We start from the raw sequence: 25,592 nt of genomic DNA, 5'->3' as shown, positions 1-25,592 counted from the left end.
TTCACACTAAATGTCACTTTTTAACTGCATCTTACTTAACGTGTCACACAGCGTAGCAGCAGACTGCATTTCTGTGTGTTTCAGATATTACTGTTACTGTGTGAAACCTACTGTGAATACTGAAGAGAAATAAATAAAGTTTATGCTCGTCAAAACTGAACTCACTCATTTCTAACAGCTCTTTGATACACAGATGGTTTACAAACGTGTCATCATCAGAATAACGTTCTTTAAGATGTTTTACAGATGAATGTACACAAATACAAGTGTGGCCTTCAGGTCCTCCTGGGACATGCAGCGTATGTGGTTTTGCTCTGTTTTAGTTGATCCATAACATGAGTTTCTTCTGCTGGCTAGATTTGTAATTTAGGTTGAAGCGTCCCACAACTTGCAAAGTTGGGTTCATGAATATTTATGTTGTTGAACATGTTATCACAAGACGTTTGTCATCATATATTTCAGAACATTATTAGTATATTTTGGGGTCTGACAGTCTACTTTCTTGGGATTCATTTTTGGAGTTATACTAGGTAAAAAAAATTGCCTGTCAGATCAGCTTGCAGAGCTGGACCCTGCAGGATGGAGGCTTGTTTTCTTTGCAGCTTTCTTCGTCTAATGCGATCTAATGAGCTGAACTGTGATATGCGTTATGTGTCGTACCCATAAAGCTGTCAGGACGCCTCATTCAGGCGTAACTTTTTAATTACGAAACTGTAAATCCAACATCGGCGGGTTGTTCCAGCAGGCTCGCCTTGTTACACACAACACCTCTTAAAGACATCATTACAGTTCATACAACAGCTCCACATGTTGGTGACCTGAGAGGAGGATCAAGCCACTTTGTTCTCTAATAAAGACTCACAGAGGGATTAAACTACAGGCTCACACAGAGAGCTGTAACATGAGCTGACTGCAGCAGCTGCTGCTTACTGTCCATCAACACACACACAGAGTTGAATAAACAACAGGTTTACACTATACGTGACGATGATTTGTTCTTTACTGTGTATCCTGCAGCTGATTATTGGGTTCTTATTGGGAGCTATATATTTAGATTAATGCTAACATACATAACATGGTTTAAGTACACAGCAGTATCAGTAATTATCATTATCATTCACAGTTATTACTTACTTGGATTCGGGAAACAACATTTAGTTATTTATTTCTTATGTTCATGAGATGTAATTACACTATACTGCTATGAAGTATAACTGTATTATGACCACAGCTTCACATTTAACCATATGCAGTATATAAAGTAAGTTTATACACAGTCCATGCACACAACAAACAGTATCAGTAGTTTGTTTTGATCTGATATCAGCTGGCAGAGCTTCAGATCCATCCGTCTGCATATGAATCAGTTTCTAATCCAGTCAGTTTACACAGAGTCACCGAAGTTCATTAAACAGCTGTTCAAAGTAAATATGGACTCCCCCCGTCAGGGCGGAGCGGGAGGGGAGTTAGCTATGTCTGACTGAGTGACCCCTCATTACGCTTCACGTCTTTAATAAAATGCCATGTAAATGTTAAGGAAAATTAAATCCTCCACTTACAGAGTGCTGACAGACACAGCAGGAGGAGAGTCTCCTGCTGTCCTCTCACTAATACTGTACTCACTGTATTAAACAGTTCCCTGGTTAAAACTGTTTTATTATACGACTCAGAAGTATAACTACTAAACCTCTGTAATAAAAACACACTTGTTTCTTGTCTTCTGAATGAACTATTTCATGAATAAACAATTTACTGTCATTAAAACACTGTAAAAATGAAACGAGGAGAGGATTGAACATGTCGACAGGCTGACTGACACTAAACCAGTTTTTATTTTTCAACATGTAATAGGAGATATGTTCTGCTAACACGACGGTCAATTGATCCAGTTTGATATTCAATTAAAATATAGGTACATGGTCAGTTTTTAGCCCTCCTACTGTGTTCCGGGCAAAGTTAATTATTACCACTTTCACTGATTTTTAATGGTTTCATTCAGTAGCTTTAAATAAGAATACCACCTGTTAGACTACCTGTTGCTGTAACTACCTGTATGTAGCTCTTACAATTATATTCTTTATAGTCTGTGTTGTGTCTATGTTTTTCAAAGTTAAACTGTACATTCTTCTAGGATGGAACAGGACTCGTATTTCTCTTTATAAAACAATAAGGGGAATCTTGAACCAAATAACCAGAACCACTTTGACAAAGAACAAGAGGCACATTTCTCTGTAAATATTAACATTTATTTAAGTATACAATTTAGTATTTTCATTGCCCCCCCCCCCCCCCCCCCCCCATCCCTGATCCCTCCCTCCCTCCCTTTTCACAGGTTCTCTGTCAGTATCTCGGCTTCTCGATGCAGCATTAAGCCTCGCTGGAGGACGGTAAAAACGCTAAGACGAACAGTTAAAATGAGCGTTGGTTATTTCTTTACACCGGTCACAGACGGAGGATCACAGGCATTTTCAAACCACAAGCTGCTTGATAATGCCACATTTGGTTCATTATTATTTGCTTTTTTTTAATCTTTCTCCATAAAGGAGGCATTTACAGTCGCATTGCATAAAATCATAGTTTGTTAACGGAAGGACGGAAGAGGATGAAGGAGGTTTTTTATCTTTTAGTTGTTTTGTGTGATGTGATATTTGTTTGAAATACTGACCAGAGCGCTGCTGATGTTTCCTCCTGCAGGAAGCAACAGAATTATGTCACAACAAAAACAATCAACCAGACATTAAGAACGAAACTTCCATCATTTCACAAACGCCACAGTGAGTGTGCGAGTTCATGTGTGTCGACATGTTTTTGTATTAAGCCGAAGAAAGTCACTAACTGAAAACACGGTCAGTCATGTTTGTACTCCCATTTAAAAGGTCCCGATATTGCAAAACCTTTAGCTTAGTGTCCATCATCACTGCTCGAAATAAAATACAAAAAAACGTATCTGACAAACGCACACCAGAAAAAAAAAAACACAAAACTGAACTATCATATAAACTGTGTGCAAATAAACGGCTTTAATTTCATAAAAAATAAAAGTTGAAAATCCACATGAGGCGACAGAGCCGCCGCATTTTGGTCAAAGTATTTATGAAAAAATAACACGACTAAACTACGATTTATTAGGAAACTCGGAGGTACGAAAAGAAGCACGGTAAGAAAATAGTGTTATCTCGCATTTAAACCGACCACAAACACAAAGAGGATCCTGCCTGTTCGGTCACACGTACGTCTCCCTTTTCAGTTTCTCTGACGAGGAATGAAACACACGAAGAAATGAAAACAAAAGAAATGCTTCCCAAGGAGAACATGAAGACTGCGATTCAGATTCCTCTCAGCGGAGCAGCTCGTGTTCTATATGACACTTGATTACTGATAATGACGTGAAGCCGGCTGCGTCTCCACATTGTGCTGATGGCGGTGTTAAGTGCTTTCTAAGGACGGGATGTCCCGAGGAAAAAGTGTAGTCTTTAACGATGAGGGTGCGTGACGAACGTTACAGATTTAACGGATGAGGTATTGCACAGATTAATTATAATAGTCATAAAAAAACAAAAAGCAAAAAAGGCAAAAATAAATATACAGCCAATTCATACAACATTTACATTACAATTTCAGTCAGATGCTGGAAGATTTTTAGAAGATATTTTAGTGTCAGCGGTAGGTGCAGAGGGAGAGAAATCTTCACTAGTCATCCCACTCGTCGTCGTCTTCGAAGTCCTCGTCTTCGTCGTCATCCTCGTCTTCGTCTGGGGGAAAAGAAAACACAAAAGGCACATTTAAAGAGTGTGGAAATCTAGAGAATAAAGCCTTTTTACACATTAACACAGCAGGTCAGAAGCCACGAGGTGAACGGGAAATACAAGACGGACGAGTTCTGCCTTAAAGGAAAAGTCGACGTTTTGAGAAATTTGCTTATTTGTTTCCTGCGGAGAGTTCGATGAGAGGATTGACACCACTCTCATGTCTGTATGTTAAATATGAAGCTACAGCCAGCAGCTGGCTAACTTAGCATAGCACAAAGACTGGAAACAGAGGGAAACAGCTAGCCTGGCTCTGTCCAAAGGTAACAAACCTACCAGCAGCTCTAAAGCTCACTAATTAAGATGTAATATCTTAATTATATTAGGATTTAGTCATTAAATCTGGAACAAAAACGACTATTGGGCAGGACCAGTGAGGTTACGTATTGTTCTTAACCCCTGTGGAATGGCGATTTATTGTTTTTACACTTTTTTTTTTTAACGGAATAAACAAACGACATATAATGTGTTAATTACTGAGCTTTTGAGCTGCTGGAATGCAGATTTTGTTACCTTTGGAAAGAGGCAAGCTAGCTGTTCCCCTCTGTTTCCAGTCTTTGTGCTAAGCTAAGTTCCCGGCTACTGGCTGTAGCTTCATATTTACCACACAGAATTAAGAATAGTCTCCATCTTCACATCCAACTCTCGGCAAGAAAGTGATTAAGTGCATCTCCCCTCCTTTAAGTATCAGTGTACTTTGAGAAAACGTCTCAGGCTACACAAGAACCTGGGACATCGGGGTCGCATGGTGAGCGTGTCCCAGACATTACAGATTATAGCTACAGTTACCTGAGGAGTGGATGGCTTTGCTCCTTTTCTGCATCACCTCCATGAGTGCGCCGACAATACCCGCAGTGGGAGCCGGCGTTGGAGGACCGGACTCTGGATGATCCGACACCTGGAGATACACAAACAGAGTTATAGGTTATAACAGTCCAGGTTATATGTTTGTTTTAGACAGCAAACCAAAAAATGCCACGGTGCTTCTTCAAGTGAAATGCCTTAATGTAGCTTAATTTGAATTCTTGACATTGTTACTGTATTTATTTACAGGGATTCTGCAGATTCACTACATGTCCTACCCATATTTAGTTAATTACAAAATAAGTTGGTCGACTCAGAAATCAATCATCAATTTCTGGGTGGACATGTACGAATAAAACCACTAAGCTACTTTTGATACTGAAGAAAACCTCCAAACGTGATGATCATGAGCGAAGATCTGAACTCGCGTGAACAGAAAACAAAGTCACGCCGAAACATATGTGCAGCGTGTCGGTGTGTTACAATCAGTCATCGCGATCGTCTTACGGTCTTGAGCTGGATTCCCTGTCGGATCTGGTCCAGCAGGGCGTCTCGACCAATGCCGGAGGCCGGCGCTCGGTGGTTCTGCTCCACCTTCTTCAGCTGGGCTCCTCCTCTGATCTGCTCCAGCAGCGCCGACTTCCCACCGGGACTCGGCGAATGAGGAGAGTCTCCGCCTCCACCAACACCGTCCAGCTCCGGAGGGGGAGGAGGGCCGGGAGGGGGAGGTGGAGGAGGAGGCGGAGGTGGTGGAGCAGGGGCGGAGCCGCCACTGTTGCCTACTGAACAATGCTGGGCCAATGGTGGAGGAGGAGGGGGCGGGGCTTGGGGGGCAATGGAGGAGTGCAAAGAAGATGGAGGAGGAGGTGGAGGGGGAGGCTGGTGGTGGTGATGGTGGGGAGGAGGAGGAGGCTGGTGACCTCCCCTGGTGGGAGGAGGTGGAGGAGGCGGGGCACCCAGAGTTCCTGGTCTGGAGGGAGGCGGAGGAGGAGGAGCTGAGGCGGGGGCTCTGGACGGAGGAGGGGGAGGAGGGGCTCCTCTGCCCCCTCTGGACGGGGGAGGAGGAGGGGGGGGTGGAGCCGAGCTGTGGGGGGGCGGTGGAGGAGGAGGGGGGCCGCCACGAGAAGGAGGCGGAGGGGGTGCTGCAGGGGGGAGATAACAGACACGAGATAGTATCAATACACCTCAAGATGACGTCACACAAGTGTCACATGACCTGTTTCCACTTCAGCCACGTCCTCACAGGGAGGAGCCGTTCTGGTCCGGTTCAGCATCAGGACCAAGCGGGTCAACGTGTGTCTTGCTCCAAGCTGATTGGCTCAACGTGTGTGTGCGCAGTCAGGAGGAGAAATGAACCACAGTGAGCAGTCGGATGAAGAGCCCAACAACAGGCTCTTACTTTCAGAACCAGCACAGCTCAGTATCCATCGATCCATCAAGTTTAATATCTGGAGCAATTAGGTTCAGCCATGGGCCAGTTTCTGGGGGTCTAACTTTGTGTAGGCTCAGTGGAGACTCAGGTCTATATGTCTTTAGTATGTTTTCTTCATTTAAGAATTTAAGTGATTAAATACATTTTTCCAATTAGGGCATAGAGTTACAGCGTTGCCATATATGGATAGCAAACTAAATATCTTTGAATGGATTAAATGTTGGTCAGAGAAAACAAGCAGTCTGGATATGTTAACCTGGGCTTCAGGAGACTGTGATGGGCATTTTCCACTATTTTCTGACATTTTATAGACAAAATAGTCAATTCAATTATATAGAAAACAATCAGGAGAATAACAGAAATGGAAATTAATTGTAAGCTGCAGCCCCAGACTGAGGGTATGAAAATAAAGTCACCTTTCAGTAGTACCTCCTCTGTACTAGAAAAACATCCTCATTGTAGTCGTCTAAATCATCACACACACACATACACACACTTGCATCATCCTAAATTCAGATTCAGATCACTCCTCACTCCTGCTTTCAAACCATCACAGTTTAACATGAATAAAACATGGAGAGAAAGTCATGACAGACGTAGCAGAGTCTGTCCCGAGGAATAAAAAAAAAAACTGACAGAGTACCGTTTCATCTGCACACCTCAAATCTACTGTTGGAGAGAAAAATACAGGAGAACGGAAGGAAATGATGGTTCAAGATAAAACCGTGAGGGGATTTTAAATGGAGTTCAAAAAAGTTATTTTGCTTCCATTTAAAATGATGGTGAATAAAAGTACACTATTTATTCTGTAAAACTAACTAGTAATAATACAAAGGTTATGTTTTTGTTGCTGTATTTGTAGATTATTTTTACTCAAGAACATTTTAGCAGCCGAAGCTTAAAAATCCCTGACTTCTGACTCGATGCTACATATTCAGTGCTTGTTCAATGCTTTGTGGTCGTAATTATCAAATGCTGTAAAAAACAGACATCAGTGCTGTCACTCCTGAGGTAAATGACAGCTGTCAATCACTGCTAATGCAGTGTAATCATTACAGTCGGATCAATAAAATGGGTTTATTCAGACTGTACTGAGATTAAGGGCCCCTCCTCTGACCGAGGCAGAAGGCAAAAGGTGTTTATAGTTTGTAAGTAAACTGAAATATTTAACTTTATATGCCTCTTTTCCTTTTTTACTGTTGCACTGTCAGGCTCGCTGTCTCCCTCTGTTTCCAGTCTTTGTGCTAAGCTAAGCTAACCAGCTGCTGACTGCACCCTTACAGACATGACATCAGTCTTCTCATTTAACTCTCCGCCAGAAATAAGTTTGTTAGAGGCTTTTCCAAGTCATCTGGGAGAAAAACTGGAATATATTTCAACACTATGTATCAGCTATCTGCAAAATCAATTCACAAGCAGCAGCACTGGCCTTCAAACATCCATCAGATGAGTAGAGCGCTCAATAGAGAAAGAGGGCAACTCATCCAGCAACACAAACCACAACAGTGAGAATAGTTTCCCACAACACCACCTAATTGGGGATGCAACTAAATATATTTGGAAAATAATTGTTATAATTGTAAAATATCAGAAAAAAGTCCAAGCTGACATCTTCCAAGTGCTTGTTTTGTCTGACCAACAGTCCAAAACCCAAACATATTCAATATATAGTGATATAACGTTGCTGAATAGCTGGTGTCTCAAAACGATTCATCAATTATCAAAACAGCTCATGATTCACTTGAATTGACCAATCATGAAAGAAATGCATCATAGCTGGTATTATAAAAAAGGTGCATAGATGATTAAAAACATCAGACGAAACCTGCGATAATGTCTTGAACCTGAGAGAGACCGTCAACTCGTCGCTTTGCAGTAAAAGTCTGATGAAACTGAAACAAAAGCTGCTTCATTTCTTATCAGTTTGACACATCAAAGGTATCTGAGTGTGTGTGTGTGTGTGTGTGTGTGTGTGTGTGTGTGTGTGTGTGTGTGTGTGTGTGTGTGTGTGTGTGTGTGTGTGTGTGCGTGCGTGCTCTCACCCTGCCTCCTCAGCTCGTTCTTGACGGCCTCCACCCCTCCCTTCTTCTCGATGAAGTCATAGATGACCTTGGACGTCTCTCGGTCCTTCAGCTGAGCCTCAGAGATGCCGCACATGTCGAACAGGTTCTTGAGTTCAGGGTCCAGGTTGTTGAGCTGCAACAACAACAAAAACAACACAGGACATTTTAAAAACACTAACAAGACTTACGTGAAACCTCTGACTTCTCCTCTAGCAGCAGGTCAGACGATCACCAGAATCATTAGAATTTATCCTCTAGTTGTACAGATATTTCACTCTGAATCAACAAACAAACGTTAAACGAATGTCTGAACATTTCACGCCGATCCACTCAATGACACAAAAATATTGGTAGAAAAGTTTGTTTATACTCAGCAAAGTGGACATCGGAAAAATACTGTTTTGGCATCACTACTGAAACTCAGAAAGATGTTGTGAATCACTGAAAAAATCCAAAAGTCCAGACGAATTTGATATTTTTATCCTTTTTGCTTTTCCTCATTTTCGCCTTCATTTTGGGGTTTTGTCTGACTGTCAATCATATTGTTTTGTGTCTGACGAAATCCTGATTTGTGCACCACCCGTTGTGGATACCGCTCTCCTTCAACTAATATATAAATACACCCCGACACGTGAGATGTGTTCATTGAGGCATATCAAATCAAAACTAAGAGTTTCTGCTCCTCTTTGATTGGTTCTGTTTAATGTGTATTATTCTGTCCAAAGTAAACAAGCAGCGAGACTCGGCTTCTTCTGCAGTGAAGATAAACTACACAGCAGTCAGTCACAGTGTCAGTGTGACACCTGGTGGCCGACAGGTAGAATTACAAGCTGCTTTCCATCAACTCAAACGTTAACCTGCCGCTCTGTACGGTCTCCTCTCAGGAAATATTCACACCTCTTGTTTCAGTCACGCTGCAGTGCATTCTGGGACTGTCTGGTGTGTGACTGACAGGTGGGATCGTGTGTTTTCAGGACCGCTCAGCGTCAGTCGGTCGGCTAAACGGAGACAATTAAGAGGCAGTGAATGGAAATGGAATCAGCCTCTTGCTCGTTAAGCTCGTCAGTCTGAACACATCGTTAGTTAGCGGACGAACTCAGCGACGACATGCATCAGCAGCTCCGGTTGCTACGAGAAACCAGTCAGGGTTCCTAAACAGCCTCCATTTTACAACGACAAACATTTGCCAAACCTTAAATGAGAACACTAATGATACAACCTGTTTACAATCTCATTATTTTCCCACTGGATGCTGTTAATACATGTTCAAGCGATTTACTTCAACTGGATATTGGACTTTCACTGTACATACGGATGTATGTGTAGTTTGTCACTAGATGCTGTTTCCACATTCCTCTGTTGAAGGTTTCTCTTTGCTTTCCTATAATCTGAGTTTGACATCACAGCACGCATAGAAACCAATCATGGTCCAATGTGCAGCTTAAACCGTCCAGCGGACACACACACACACACACACACACACACACACACACACACACACACACACACACACACACACACACACACACACACACACACACACACACACACACACACACACACACACACACACACACACACACACACACACACACACACACACACACACACTCTCTCTGATCTTTTGAGACAGTAGTTTGTTTTCGGGATTTTCAGTAACGGAGGAAAAGATTAAGTGTGCTTTAAAACCTTTTGCCGTATTTTTATATTTCATAATTTTGAAAATCAAAATGTCAGCAGGGTTTAACCTAAAAAGCACTGCTGTCTTACCAAACACACACTCTAAATACAATCATACCAATGTGATGTTTAAGTTTGGTATCTTGGCTTCCTGTTTCCAATTTGCCCTCGTTTTAGTGACTGTATCCTGAATTGTGTCATTTTAGCTGCAAAATCTGAAGCATCTGTATCAGATACCTGATGTCCAAGCTTTTACAAAAAATAATCCACAATACACTGTAGAGCTGCAACGATTACTCGATTAATTGATTATTGGATCTAAAGAAAATTAGTTGCCAACTATTTTGATAGTCGATAAATCGTTTCAGTCATTTTTCAAGCAAAGATGTAAAATGTTCCAGTTTCTTAAATGTGAGGATTTGCTGCTTTTCTTTGTCTTTGTGTCTATGTCTATTTGTTTATGACACTAAATGAAGAGTCTTTGGGTTTTGGACTGTTGGTTGGACAAAAGAAGCAATCTGAAGGCGTCACTTTGGGCTCTGGGAAATTGTGATGAGCATTTTTCACAATTTGACATTTTATAGACTAAACGATTAATTGATTAATCATGACAATAATTGGCAGATTGATCAAAAATGAAAATAATCGTTAGTTGTACATTTGTACATGAGGTGATAAAAGGCCATCCTGATCAAATATTAAGTCTATTCTGTAAACAAAACAAATCACACAACTCTTCCCCAGTGCACCGAGCTTTCAGACACCACCCTGATGAAGTGAAGACGGTTGAAAACATCTGGAGAATAAGACATGCGGTACTGGAGAAGAGTGGTGCAACATGTTTTCATTTTGACGGACTTGTATTGAAGCCAACACTGGTCTGAACATCGCTGTGTGTCCTTCTCAAAGTAAGAAATAGATTTACTGTATTTAAACAGCAAAGCTGTCCTGGACGCGCCTCTGGGTAATTTGCAGCAATAATTAGAGTAAACGACAATGGCTCCGTTATTCGTACTTGCACTGGCACCGGCACCAAATCACATAATGAGTTTCCCCTTTTTGTATGAACACAACTGCTGACAGCTAAAACTTTCATTTGTGCCGTTAGTTCATTGCAACATCCTCACTAATGACGAATACAAGAGCGTGACAGAGTCGTGCTGGTTGTGGAGGCGATCACGTAGTCAGTGTGTTTGTGAGTTTAAAAGCCAGGTCCATGAGGTGCTTCACATCTCATAAATAACACCAGGCCAATACATCTTTATTCACACAACGTAAGGGGGGCTGGGGAGTGGTGCTGTAGAACTGCGTATCTGTGCCACAACACGACATTGCATCTTTTAAATTTAAAAGTGCCACAATTATTTATGAAATTTGGGCCTTTTTGAGGTTGTGGAAGACTGTGTGATTTGAATGTGTTTGGATTTAAATCAGTTTATGTATTAATGCCTTTGGTATGCAGCTCTCTACTGAGTGAATGAGGCTGCAGCCTGGTTCTCTCTGGAACATTCTGTGTCTGTGTGCAGCTACTGAGACGCAGCGAGATGTTTGTGAATATGAGCAGGAAACAAAAAGAGCCTATTGTGCGATTTCATCATGCAGCCACCACACAGGTCACTATTGTGCTCCTGTGTGTGTGTGAGAGAGAATGAGGGGGGGGGGGGGGGTACTCACATCAAAACCTGTGTTTGGATCCCAGCCCACGTGACCGATGTGCCTGAACAAGACAGGACAGATATGTGGTGAGATCACACAAACGCATAAATATACAAAAAATACATCAACTATTTAGCATTTGCACATGCTAATAGTGAGCCCACACACACACACACACACACACACACACACACACACACACACACACACACACACACACACACACACACACACACACACACACACACACACACACACACACACACACACACACACACACACACACACACACACACACACACACACACACACACACACACACACACACACACACACACACACACACACATACACATACATCAGTCACAGAGACAGAGTGGCCATTGAGCGCGCTCAGACCTAACGCAACATGTTTACTTCGCCATGAAGCAGAGTGTTACTGCTGGATCAGACAGGATGACTGCATACACACAGATACACTAACGGGCACATTTTGAAGAACTTTTTTCCAAAGCTCTCTTGTGAGTTCCCAAAATAGAGGTGAAACAAACAAGTCTGGATTCTGGGGAAATTTTTTTATATATTAAAAAAAAATGAATGATCAAATTAATCACGCAAATAATTGGCAGGTTAATAAATGAAAACACTGTCTCATCCTCAGTCTGCTACAGCGCTCGCTGATGTTAAATATATGAGGTGCGACTCACTGGAAGTTGCTGGGCGTGCCGATGTCGGCCTTGGTCAGCTTCTTCTTCTTGCCTTTGGTCTTCTTGTCCTTCCGGGTTAGCCCGCTGTGGCTCAGCATGTTGTTGAGGTGGTACGGCTGCTGGTGGCTGTGGGAGTTGTGGAATCGGACGTTGTTGATCTCCGGGTTCTTGATGTCCACCGTTGCCATGTGCAGAGCTGGACCTGCACACAGGGAGGGAGAGAGGGCGGTCAGGGAGAAATGTTGATGAGCTGTGGTCGACTTTTGAGCAACAAAGTTTGAACTTCTACGCCAAAAATATTCAAATATAAACGAGCAAATAGTCAAGAAATGCCCACATCCCATTCCTGCTCCCCAGAGGATGAGCATTTTAGACTTTAACAATCCCGTGATCAAATTTTACATTTTTAGCTCCACTACAGGTAAGGCTTTAACAATAGCTAAAGTTTGTTCTGTGCCACTTTTTACTATTCAGGGTTTCTGCAGGGTTCACCAAGTTTAAACAGAACACCTTGTAAGACCTTTAATATAAACATATTGGAACGCAGACTTTAGACTGTTAGTCAGGTTTTTACTGTAGTCAGTAATCCAGCTGACCCCTCCTGACTCTCATACCGGCACCCAATATGCCTTTAGTAATCTCTTGTACCTGAGGGATCACTATGGCAAAGGGCTGCTGTAAACTCTGTGATGTGTTTCATGTTCATAAACAGGGATATTATCCGTCTGCACTGAGCTTTTCCGATCCATCTTTTCTAATATAAATGTCGACGGGCTGTCCCTTCCCTCCCGTTGGTCCGAACCGTTCAGTCTTCGAATTCCTATTAATCTCCACAAACCGCAGCAGCATTTGACATAATCACTAATCCACTGCTAATCCCAGTCCAAATCCCTGGACTCCCCATGAATGCTGGTTGTCTTTGACCAGACCAACAGGCTCGCCTCAAATCTCCCGTCTCCCGAGGACCAGGGCGACCAGGGTGGTCGTTTCCCTGTTTCAAGCAGAACTGCACGGGATGCTTCTGTGTAAAGATGAGTACGTTTATGGTACTGACCGAAAGGCTTAATGTAGCTTCACCATCTTGTTTCCTTCTTCTCTGATCAGACATCTTCCGATTCACCACACATTTTAGACTGTATTTTATTAGATAAACTTCTGGTACAGCTGCCTCTGTTTAGACAACATTTGATACTTCTTTTGAAAAAAACATGTGTATATCTCTTAAAGTAAGGCATCAAAAAAAGTATAATTTTGGAATCGGCACACTCAACACGGAAAGCTGCTGAACTCTGGCTTCTTTTCCAGCAGTGAGCATCCATTCAGGCCACTGCATTCACTTTGTCAATGAACAGCATACGTGAAGAAACATCAGCTGGATGTCAGAGTTCACATCAGGTAAGAAGAGAGTCAGAGGCGAGCCCTCAACACTCCCAAACACTGTGGGTTATCCCTGAAGTACCAACACGAGCAGCTTTCTGCCCTTCAAAGAGGGTTTTCGTTGATGTTCTCACAATGAAGACAATGTGAAGAGGAGTGGGGAGGCAAACTGAGACACACATACATCTCCCAAACAGAGAGGCAAATTCAGAGCACCACGTCCCACTGTTGTGTCTCATGCTTCACAACTGAAATGTCAGAATGAATCTGTGCCGCTGGGGAGAAACTTCACATCCGTGGAGTTGATTGAAGAGACGACTGATGTGTTCAGTATAGGTTAATCCTGTTCTTCACAGCGTCAGTGTTTGCCAACAGTCACAAGGCTTAATAAAAGTCTTTTGGGACGACATGCAGACACAGCTGCAGAGGAGAAGACCTAAATTAAAGCTCTGATGCACTGGGACCATTACTCACAATTTACAAGTCTACATTAAACCGCCCTTTTCTCACTTTAAAACTGAGCTTCTTGAAAACAGTATAAATCTGAAAGCTCGTGTGGCAAAGTTAAGAAAACAACTATTTGTCTCCTCAACCTCAGTATTTAATCATTTTAAATGTTAATGTAGTCAATCACATAGTACAGCTCTTGTCATTAACTTGGTTTTGTAAGACAACAGACACACAGCGGCGGTTGTTGTATGCAAAAACTCCAGCACTGGTCGCATCTCATCAGGACGCACCACTGCCGTATTTCGTTTCTATCTCGTTTGCTCCCCCGGACTGAAACATCCTGGCTAGGGTCTCCTAACTACTTCTTCTGACACATGTGCTACAGGCATCAAATGACGTTACTACTGTTCACCTGGTCTCCAGGCTGCATTTAAAGGCCGCAATCACATCACTATTTTACACTCTTTCAATTGTCACGACAACGAAAACAGAACAGAGGTCAAACCGACTGAGACTGTCTAAATCCCACTCATGGATGTACCATAAGAACCAGGTGTGCGACTCCAAGATGTTGCTCACTCACTTCAATGAAAAGCAAAGAAAGTTTTCTCGCTTCCTGGTTACTTTTCTTGGCCTTCATGGTTTAAAAATTCATAATACAAAGAATAATATTTGATCCTGTTTGCAGTTTGAGGTATTCAGCCAACATTATTATGAACGTCTCTATAATGGAGGTCTATGGGGAAACTTTTCAGTGCCTTGGGATTTTTTTTTGATGCAGTACCATGATTTGCCACTGGGGTAAATTGGCAGCAAGAGTAAGTGGTGGTACCATATTATATGTTAATGCCGATTTAAGTGCACTTTCTTCTAATAAAACAAACATTTACTGAAGAATAATAAAATGAAATCTATACAAAACAAATGCTCAGCAGCAGTGGGGATTACAGATTAGGCCTAATGTGCATCACAACAGGGTTTAAAGGGAACAACAACAGAGACCATGTGGTCCACATATGGCACAGATGGGCTTCCTGCTGACCAGATTAACCTGCAGCAGACTCCACTCTGTGTCAGTATGTGAGTCACGCTGTCTGCGAAACAACGTCGCCGACGTGTCAGGAAACACCACAGCGGTTCAGTCTCTTGGCACTCGATGAGCATAAACACTGTTTTCAATCAGCTTCTTGCTTCTACATTCATACAGCGATCTCATTTGTACAACCACCGTCTGCTGTCGTCAGCTCTCATTTGCTACTAAAGCTGGATTTATATTTGACCCAAGAAGATACATATGGCATCGGTTGTGATTTCTAGGAAACATGACTAAAATCTCAAGGATTATAACTTCAATTTCTCTCGAATTTTTAGAATTTTGTTGTGGGGGAACTGGATTCTTGTGTCTCACTTTGTATTCATGTTATTTGTGTTTTTGTTGTTTGATTTGAGAAACAATTTAAAAAAAAAAAAGAACACGGTTAAAATTGAATATGGCTCATTTAACCTAAAGATATCGATAAACTCTGATCTGATGTAGTGAGCAAAACTGAATCTGCATTATCAATATTAAGAGTTCAACATACCATTTTTAGGTTCACCTCTCTTCTCTGCAAAAGAAAGATTAACACAATTATAGTTTCAGAATTAAAATCAACAGGACTGAACTACATTAAGAACATAAAATGGAAGATCAGTACGTTTTTAAGAGGCGAGAGAAGAGGGTGAGTCAGAACATGTGTTGAAGTTTAGTTAGTGCGATTCTGTGGCGGCCAGAGAGAAGACGACAGTTTTAAAGCCCTCAGGTGTAAACGCTGACAGAGACAGTATGCTGCCTCATGTCTTCGACACCGCAGTCAAAAGGAGAGTTCAGGAAGTCTGAAGAAAAGCAGAAGCTGTGAAAGCGACCCCCCCCCCTCCCCTGAACAACCTTGGTGGGTCCCAGCTCAGTGAGCTTTTGGACCCTCAGTGATCATCACAGTTTGAGTGGTGCACTTCAAAAGACCGGCATGCTGAGAGGAGCTGGAGGGAAGCCAAAGAGGACCCTCGCTGCAGAGACAGACTGACAGTTTTACTACAGCAGAGAGAAACACACCGAGCTCACAGCAGCAGAGAAAAGAAGGAAACTGTCCTAAACTGAACTAACGCATGTCCTCATCTGAGAAAACACCTTTACAGATTTCACATTTTGGGTATTGTGACGAGGGCCGAGGTCGCTGTGCGAGGAACCACATACCCCTTTCATAAAGCAGAGTCAAGTTATTTATTATCTTATTTGACTGGTAGGTCAATAGGACACGCTGCTGGACCACAAGGCAATCTACTTGAACCAGTCTGTTGCGTTTAAAGACTTAAATATTTGAACTCAAAATTTACAGTTTTCTCCACGTTTGACTTTTGAATACTACTTGAAAACTACTATTATTACTACTACTACTACTACTACTACTGACGTGTGTTCAACCCGCATTAGACCCATTCACACGAGACAGCTGGTTGTCACTTTTAGCTGCGAGACTCCAGCCTGAAGTGTACTTCAGACACTTCAGACTATAAAACAGATATTTACACTGAATTACATCAAAAAATGACCAAATAGAAGTTTCAGTTTAGTTTTACATTCCTCTTCAGTCTACACAGGCACACTTTCACTCTTTTTAAACGTCATAAAATTAATTTCCATCCCTAATATTTGTAATAAGGTGAAGCTGAAGGGCATTCATCCATTCAGATAGACTAGCAAAGCTTTGACCCTCCTTTCTACCTCTATACTTATATTTTCAAAATCCACTTAAATATAATAGCGGCAGCAAAACCAGTTTAGTTCATTGGTTGATTTGATGCACATCTCCCTGGTGCTGCAGGACATATGCAAGACAGACAGGTTTGGGACTGAGGTTGAGGTCTTTGTTAGCAGAAGAGGTGGTTAAGTGTTCTCCAGTCTGAGCCCAGGTATGAAAGGTTAAAAGGTCACACGGGTTGAGGAAGCAGAGAGAGAAACATTAAAACGTACCTGTTTTGCGTTGTCGTCGGTTGAGCAGGTCGTTGATTGCGGCTCTGAACCTTTTGGCCTCTTCTTCGCTGGCGAAGTTCAGACCGACCTGACAGGCCTGAGTCACAGAAAAGTCACAGATGACATGTTTATTTATATAAAAAGTATTCAACAGAAAGATTACAGAGCATTAAGTCGGCACACCTTGTAATATGTATCTCTGGTTTAGATGTCTGAAGCTTTTTTTCTGAAGTGCATCCTCTTAAGAATCTGTCAGTCAAGTACAGAAATCCACAGCTCAGGGCTTCCTGCAGCATTTTATAGCCGAGTCGGGCCTTTTTTTCTAAAAACTGACTCAACAGCTTTTTAAAGAGCAGACACATCCCGAAGGCCTGCGGCTGCTTCACATTACCGTCCGTGTGTAAAACAGGCAGGAGCAAAAAGAAAAGCAAAAGAGTGAGCAGACCCTACTGTGAATATGTGACTGTGTGTAAACACATTCAGTGATTATCACACCTTATTAAAACAGTAGGACATGATGGACCATTTGGTTTTGAGGTAATCACAAAGAGCTGCACACTTACATCTCCTGCAAATGAGATGAAGTAGGATCTGGAGCTGCTGATGGAGAAGTTGTGGTACAGTTCCTGTTCAAACATGGTTTTCCCTTCCTGCAAAAACACAAGCCAGAGAAAGAAACATCAGAGCAGATTCTTCTTGAAGTTTAGAAGGACCACATCTGTGAATCCGCTGAATACAAACACCTACACATTTAAGTCTAAGTTTGTTTTAAAAAAAAATAAAAACACAAACCAACAGTTTCTAGATTGATTTCCTTCGTTCCAGACAGTCGATGCTCTCAGTTCATTTCCATGAAAATCAATATTCTGGCATCTGAGATATTTGTTTTTTTTGTTCAAATTCAAGAGCTCATTAACAGTGATACATTTGGTAGCATCTTTTAAGTCTCTGCAGGTTTGTTTCTAATAGATATCATCAGAAACCAATGGGATATTTTGTCCACAGGCTCCCTGTCCCCGAGCGTCAGACAGTAAACACACATCAGTGGCTGGTAATTCACTTTGATCCATTACGGTTGCACAACTGATTGCACATCATCTTTAAAGCACCGTTTTAATTTATTCAATGACTACAGACAGTGTATGGATTCAGTCTAACCACATAGAGGCAGTGAACAGATTTAATGGACAAGTCTGCCGTTTTCATCCCCTGAGAAAGACATTTAAATGTTGATTCCCACTATTGTAAATCACATTGTATCACTGATAGTTTAAGTTTGACCAAAATAAGTAGCCAAACATATCTTTTGGTATAAATTTCTTGCTACGCGTCAGCCGACGTATACAGCGATACATCTGTGGTAAAATCAGATTGACTTGACAATGACGGCTATGCAGATATATAGTTGGGCTGTAGCTAAGCGCATTAGTAAGGTGTTTTTCCACCACGAGCCTCCAGAAAAGCTTCTCCAAGAACTCTACTGAAGTGATGAACAGCATTCTTCCAAAAGATATTCCTCCATTTGGTGTTTTGATGATGGTGGTGGTGGAGTACTCAAACATTTTGTCACTCTAAAATCTCCCAGGGGAGTTCAGCTGGGTTGCGATTGAGCGACTGTGAAGGCCGCTGTATGTGTTAATCACATCACTTCACAATCATGGAACCAGTCAGTCAGTCCTTGTGACCTGTATGGAAGCATCTCTTCTTTGTCACCTGTATCACCCTGTATCTTTAAAACTTTAGGAAGCACGTTTAAGCAATGCTTAATGGATTTTCAGAAATTAAAAACTCCTGTTTGTCAGGATATCTCCTAAGCAGAGTACTTGAAGCAAGTTTGTGTGACTTTCTACTAATGAAATGTTCAGTACATTTTCCAGGCAAATATTTAGTGAAGCAAACGTTTGAGAAATAGGCTTATTGGCTTTCTAGCAAACAGTAAGATGATTAGATCAATACCAGTCTGTGCATTCATAAGCCCCCTGTAACTGTTGTGTAGCACTTCAGTTTTTGTTAAATTAATTAAACAAGCTGGTAGATGGATTTTGTTGGGCAAAGCCAGGCTAACCGTTTCCCCTTGTTTCCTGCCTTTGTGCTATGCTAAGCTAACCAGGTGCTGAGTGTGGCTTCATATCTAACAGACAGACTATCAGTCTCATCTAACCCTCCACCAGAAAGCAAGTAATGAAGATGCTTCATTCAACTGTCCTCTGGTGTTTAGCTACAGATTTACAGACGCTTCCTCTACAGGACGGTCCCACTCACCTTAATGTCAAACACTCTGATGAAGTAGGACCTCTGTGGGTTGTCTTTGACCAGACAGGCCACTCCACAGCACCTCTTCACCCAGTTGCAACTCCGGTCTGCACCGTAGACCTGAACCACCGCCGAACACAGAGTCTGGACACACAGAGGACAAAGGACAAGACGGTGAATATGATCAGATCATAAATACATTTACTAATCTATGTATTTAGCGAGTGAAATTTCTCAGTCAGGAGAATTTTAACAGCTCTGTGGCCGTTAAACAAACACATCTGGTGCACGTGTCATAAAGTAACAACAGAGCAGCCAATAAGGAAGAGGAAATCTACATTTAGGCAGCGATAAGGACTACACACAGCACACACACCTGCTTCACCAGGTGAGAAACAAAGAGCAGGTCACTGAGGCCACACCGAGACCTTTTGAAATCAGATTACGAGTCACATGCAAATCTTTACAACGGATGTGCAGGATAAAATAAATAAATTACATTTGAATTGATGCCTGTACATTAATTTGTGATTTATGACTTATTGTCTATGACAGCTCCCTTTTCACCTGAGCCCTTCCAGTGCTGACATTCAGCGTACAAACTGGTTCCTTCTGAGTATCCATCCGCCTTTAAAGTTCTAGCGCACTGCGGAGAATCTCTCCTGACGAAGCAGCGTTAACATCTGGTTTACCAGTGGTTCAGCCGACCTCGCTAACAATCAACACTAGAGCTGAAAGCATCAGAGCAGCGAGGAGGAAGAAACATGGCCAGCCTATATCATTAGAATACATGACCTAGGAAATCAGTGTCAGTCCCTCTGGTAGACATTGAGATCTTTCAGTGAGTGAAAAGTTTGACCTGCTGGTGGTGTTAGATAAAAAGTCTCACCAAAGTCAGGAGGATAGTTGACTTTGGTGAGAGGATAGCTTTTGAGATATTTCAGTCTCGACCGAAGTAGTGGACTGACATTGCCGTTGTGGTATCAAAATGAAGTTAAAGACAAGAAAAGACCCAGACCAAAAGTACGTGTCTCTTCCATGTTGGTGATCTGTCAGATCCTCACTTCACAAACTTCACTTTCCTTCCCGTTCCTTTTTGCCTTCAGTTTGGTCTTCAGCAGTGAAACACAGGGTCAGATAGATTGACGTCATGGGACTGATTTGGGCAGTCAAAAACACTCCACTGTTTGGCCCTTTCCTTGTCTGTAAGTTTAGGATCACTGTCCTATTGTGTTGTCCTGAAATTGGGGGACTGTGTATTAAAGAGGGCTACAAGTGCTAAAGTGTTCAGCCAGTAAATTAAAGCTGAAAGTCAACTGTTTAAAATGTACAGTGACATTTCTCCACAGTGTTCAATTAAATTTTATTTATAAAGCGCCAAATCATAACAGAAGTTCTCAGGGCTCAGGGCACATACAGCAGGTCTATACCATACTAAATACTAATAATACTTCCCGCAGGACAGGAAGCAGAGTGTACTGTCCTGTCCTGTCCTTGGACTGTTCTGGCTTGTGGTTTTGAGGTTTCTACAGAAGTTACACTGTGTTATGGACTTCTCCCTGTGCGGCAGAGAGTAACTCCAGCTGCTGGGAGAGGAAAGAGGAAATACCACTGGGCCCGTTTCCTATTCCGTGATTTATGAGTGCAGGTCAGAGAAGCAGCAGGAAACAATTTTCAACATGAAATCATTGCTCAGCATCACACAGGAAAGGTCAAAGGTCGGCCGTTAAAAGCCTCATTCAGGCTCTGTATATTCTCACAGAGGGAAAGTATGCGGCAATAAACACAGACAGCAACACTGCAGGTTGCATTATCTCGCGTTCCATCGTAGGCAGATCAGATGGTCGCACCAAGCCAACAAGCAGCCTCCTACACAACACAAGAGCCACAGACTCTGAACAATGATCCACATTAGCTTCATGCTAAAGTCTCCTTCTTATCCAACTTACAAACATGAACACACATCTTGTCCTGCACTGCTGGCGTCAGTTTGCAGGGTAGATAGCTAATTAGCTTCTCAGCAGCAGCACATTAAAACAGCATGTAGACGTACCTGCAGATGTCACTTGGGTCTGGTTAGATGCTGGAGTGGTTCTTACTCTTCAATACCACTAAAAACACGCTGTAGACATGTAGGCTACAGCACAAGTTTGTTTACTTTGTCTCTTGTTCCCTGCGGTGTAACACCGGCACTCTGACAGCTGCCGTCAACCAAACACAGACAGGGACACGTCGGGACAGGGACACGACGGGACAGGGACACGACGGGACAGGGACACCCCTCCAGACGGCTGAGATGAACAATTGCATTTCTGACATTTCCCCAAATACCCCTTTTCTTCATTTTAATAATTCATTTTAAAACTATTAACAATACATGTAAAAACATGTGAACATTATTTTTGACTCCAAAAAGGAATGCCTAAATGTGATTTCAGTTGGATTGGATCAGCAATTTTTATAATCTATAGTGAAATAATGTCATGAATAACTGACGAGGTCAAGAAAACTTTTAGACCTACAAATCTGATCGTGGTTCAGAAAAGGTTGAAAACCCAGCTGTACCCATCCAACAGTCATAAATCCAAACCATCTTATTCAGAGCTACTCCAAACTTTTCATGTAATCTGCCTCCGGATAAATCCACCACAGAGCCATTTAAAGAGCAGAGGGGCTATCCGCAAAGCCGGATTAGCAAATTAGCCACATAACTTTAGGAAGCTTACATCTAAGATATTTCTTAAATTGTGTTTTTAAGAAACCATCACCTTGCATAACTGACACCTAATACCAAATGTAATATCCCATATTTGATTTTCAGATACAAATCTGTATCACCACATTTAGCTTTACTGTTGTCAAAGATATCTGTCAAACTTTCTAATCCTGCTTTGTGAAATACCCCCGCCCGCCCCCCCGGACAACCCTCCATCTGTGTGCTGGTGTGGAAGAGGAGATGAAGTCTGACCACAAGTTATCCTGACCATTGCTCTTTAACCGAGACCAACTCTAGTGCCCAAAACACTTATACTACACTTCATGTTACTGGTAACACCTGGAATTAGTCCTGGGTGCAATATTGAACATTATAACTAACAACAAAGAGACAGAGCAAAGTAACAATTGAGTACCTACAAGAAACTCCACAGTGAGTGATAGAAATGGTTTTGTTTTAAGAGATCAGATTACAAACAAGCTGCCGTCTTCAGTATTTTGTTTATAAAAAAAAAAAAACTGCAGTCCAATTCACTGTCTCATCATGCTGACTAATGTTTAATGTAAGACAGAGGTTCTCCAATGAGTGAGTAGTGCTGGGTATCGTTTTAAATTTTACAATACTAGTGCCAATACAATACAGAAATTACACTTTGTTTTGATAGCTCACTTTAAGAAATATAAACATGTTTTTACAGTCTAATACTAGAAAAAGTATGATTCAAATCAACTATCTAATCAAATAGTAAATCAACAAGATTATGAATCTGACCTGACTTTTGATGCCAGCTTTCAGCACAAGACAGTTTTTGATACTCACACATTTCAGTGTTCAGGTTCGATACCCAGCTCCACTGGTCAGTGCAAATCTACCCAACCAGTCTTAGTTAGTTTAACGTACTGTTCTGACCTCAGATCAGGTGTTTCACCCTGCAGGCCCAGCTCCCGTTCAGCCTCTGAAATCAGCAGCAGCTGACATTAAAACCAGCTGAGCAACCATCACATTACATCACCCTCCAAAAAGATCAGATTAAAACTACAGACTCACATTTTATGAGTTTTTGTCCTCATCTGAGAGGATTTTCATAGCTGGTCATGATTTGGTGTAGAGGAGACTGAAGGATAAAACCATACACAGCAGAACAACATCCAGGTGTTGCAGGTTCTCAGGTTAAAAAGTCTCTTCAATCAGAATGGTTTGTGACTGAGTGGCCCTGAATTGTCTAAGTGGCATCCATGACAACAGCTGTTTAAGACATGACCTTCACAGCTTCCTGTCCCACCTCTATAAGCAGAGAAAACACATGCCAAATCCTTGATGAAGTGGAAGGAAATGCTGTAACTCAACAATGCAAACCTCGCTCCAGCAACATTTTTACAGACAACAAATGGGCATCTCTAACTGGAAACTTAAGAGTTTTTAGACTATCTGGAGTCTAGTTTAAGACTTGGAAGGACAATTAATGCAATTAGCCAGATGTTATGTCGTCCAAGTAAGTTTAATTATTCTTACTGACAATTAACCTGTCAGTAATTTTCTCTATAAATTGCTTGGTTTATAAAATGTCAGAAAATACTGGAAAATGCCCATCACAATTTCCTAAACTCCAAGTAAACATGTTCACACTGCTTGTTTTGTCTGACCAACAGTTCAAAGCCCAGACCCAGAGCTAGAATTGCAAAACACTCATAAAAATGTATGTTACTTCTGAAATATCAAATGTTTACTTTTAGTTGTTCATGTCTGGATAATATATCAGTATCATTAAGGTGCTAATAGTATTAATGTTTGGATTGAGTTGTGTAGCGTTACTCCGTTTATTGAAACACCTGTCATTCAAATTTACAGAGGTGGCAGCTTCAAAGTTTTTACTTTTTGTGGTAAAAGCGAACAAACTGTTTATATCCGATTGTGCCTTTTAACTAAGATACCACAAATCGCATGTATGTCGCCATATTTTACGTGTAAAGAGTAAAAACGTCTGAAGGGTCACTGATTTCGTTGCAACACCGGGCCCCCGGTGTGAACGCCACAGCGGTGTCAAAACAGGTTTCTGCTGCTTCGTATCAACTGAGAGGGGCAGACTGGGAGGAAAACACGGTACAACACAAAAGTACCTGCACCTCCTTTCAACCTGCAGGTGGTAAACAAACGGGTAAACTTACGGCGCATTTCCTTCCCAGGTAGCCGAACAGGCACTCGTTCTCCTGCGGGGTCAGGAGGATGGAGCCGACGTTAGCAGACCTGCGGGGTGGCGGGTGGCTGTTCATGGCTCCTAATTCTTCTAGTTAACCCCGAAACGATGCAGTTATCCCCGGACGGACTCAGCAAACACTACTAATTACAGAAAATCCATGCGGGCTCCGGTTGCTGTGGCCTGCAACCGGATCATCTCCGCTGAGTCCGACTCCGGGCTGGAGGGCGGAGAAGGACGGGGGGATGGGGTCTTTTCCAGGCTTGCTCCTGCTTAAGAAAGAACCGTAACTTCTCCGTTTGGCGTTAAATAGAAAATTAAGGACTCGCAATGTGTATGTACGCAGATAAACGCTCAACTTTCATTCGGAAACTCTCGCAGCTGCTGCAACGATGCGTACATCCAACATGGCAGCAAGGCCGAGCAGACCACTTTAAAGAAAAAGGAGAGGGGGGAGTTGGTTTGGGAAAACTTTATATTTATCCACTGTAATATGGATAACATGGTGCAGTCCGCGAACATACTCACATAAAGATGTGATTCAACGTTTATTTTAAGTTAAAACACTGTGTCATGTGTGTTTATGGTCCATTGTGAAGCTAAAATGTCGTTGCTAACACAAAGTGGTTCGGTCCGATGTAGCAGCAGGAATGCAGCTCTGCGGAGGGAAGGAGAGGGGCGGGTGTTTAGCGCGTGGAACGGGATGGAGAGTGACGTAGCGCGGGGAGGAGCCAGATGGTGGACGTAAAAATGTAAATAAGACTTTCGTCATCAATTATTTATAAAATGTTGAATATTTTGTACATATAATGGCTTATGTGGGAAAAAATAATAAAATATTCTAAGTTCGTACCACATAAATTGAAACAATAATACAATTTATACAATTATATAAATTAATTATATTGTAGGAAATATTTACAAAAAATATAGTAAAAAACAAAACAATGACTGTTCCTCTTTGATTTAATGAAATCTAACAATTCATCATCATTAGTTCAAACCTATCCGCTTAAATGTGGATTAGATTATGAAATAACACATTTCATTTTATATCATATTTTACTGACCCAGGATTTTGGGTTTTGTGTTAGCCAGCACTGCGTCTTGTACAGGAGTTTAGGTTAACTCTCTGTCAATGCGAGGAGACCTGCACTTTTAACTATATATTAAAGCCCTACTAAGAAAACATCCTGTATATATTGCATCTCCTCTGCAGTAAAGAGAGAGTAAAAAGCCTTTAAAACAGCAAAATTGCAGGCTGATAAACTAAAACAATAAGAGTCTAGTGACAGCTCTCTGTGGGTTTCACATACAAGTGAAAGTAGTCATGTGATCCATTGTTAATATACTAAAAATATTGATTACAATTGCTTTAAATGTTTTGCTTCACTCAGATCTAATTAAATGCAGCAGCATCTCAAATGGGATCACATGATTTCTT

The 25,592-nt window shown here is 41.8% G+C and overlaps 1 protein-coding gene across 2 annotated transcripts; it reads right to left on the bottom strand.

Annotated features, from left to right (window-relative positions):
* Nucleotides 1–2,324: 2,324 nt before the first annotated feature.
* wasla (WASP like actin nucleation promoting factor a) lies at nt 2,325–24,506 on the bottom strand. Of its 2 annotated transcripts, XM_070907504.1 has the most exons (12): nt 24,120–24,506; nt 19,248–19,382; nt 17,549–17,635; nt 16,986–17,082; nt 15,559–15,582; nt 12,149–12,350; nt 11,460–11,502; nt 8,085–8,238; nt 5,565–5,752; nt 5,118–5,522; nt 4,596–4,704; nt 2,325–3,752 (listed from the first exon to the last, which is right to left on the bottom strand). In XM_070907504.1, the coding sequence occupies exons 1-12, from the start codon at nt 24,222–24,224 to the stop codon at nt 3,691–3,693; spliced, it is 1,611 nt and encodes a 536-aa protein (XP_070763605.1). In that variant the 5' UTR covers nt 24,225–24,506; the 3' UTR covers nt 2,325–3,690. The 2 variants fall into 2 exon arrangements, with proteins under 2 accessions (XP_070763605.1, XP_070763604.1); XM_070907503.1 differs by having other exon boundaries at nt 5,118–5,752.
* Between the last annotated feature and the right edge of the window lie 1,086 nt (nt 24,507–25,592).

Source organism: Enoplosus armatus, chromosome 6, assembly GCF_043641665.1.
Source record: "Enoplosus armatus isolate fEnoArm2 chromosome 6, fEnoArm2.hap1, whole genome shotgun sequence".
Taxonomy (NCBI): domain Eukaryota; kingdom Metazoa; phylum Chordata; class Actinopteri; order Centrarchiformes; family Enoplosidae; genus Enoplosus; species Enoplosus armatus.
The sequence above is the reverse complement of the archived record's forward strand: the minus strand, read 5'-3'. Positions and strand labels throughout refer to the sequence as shown.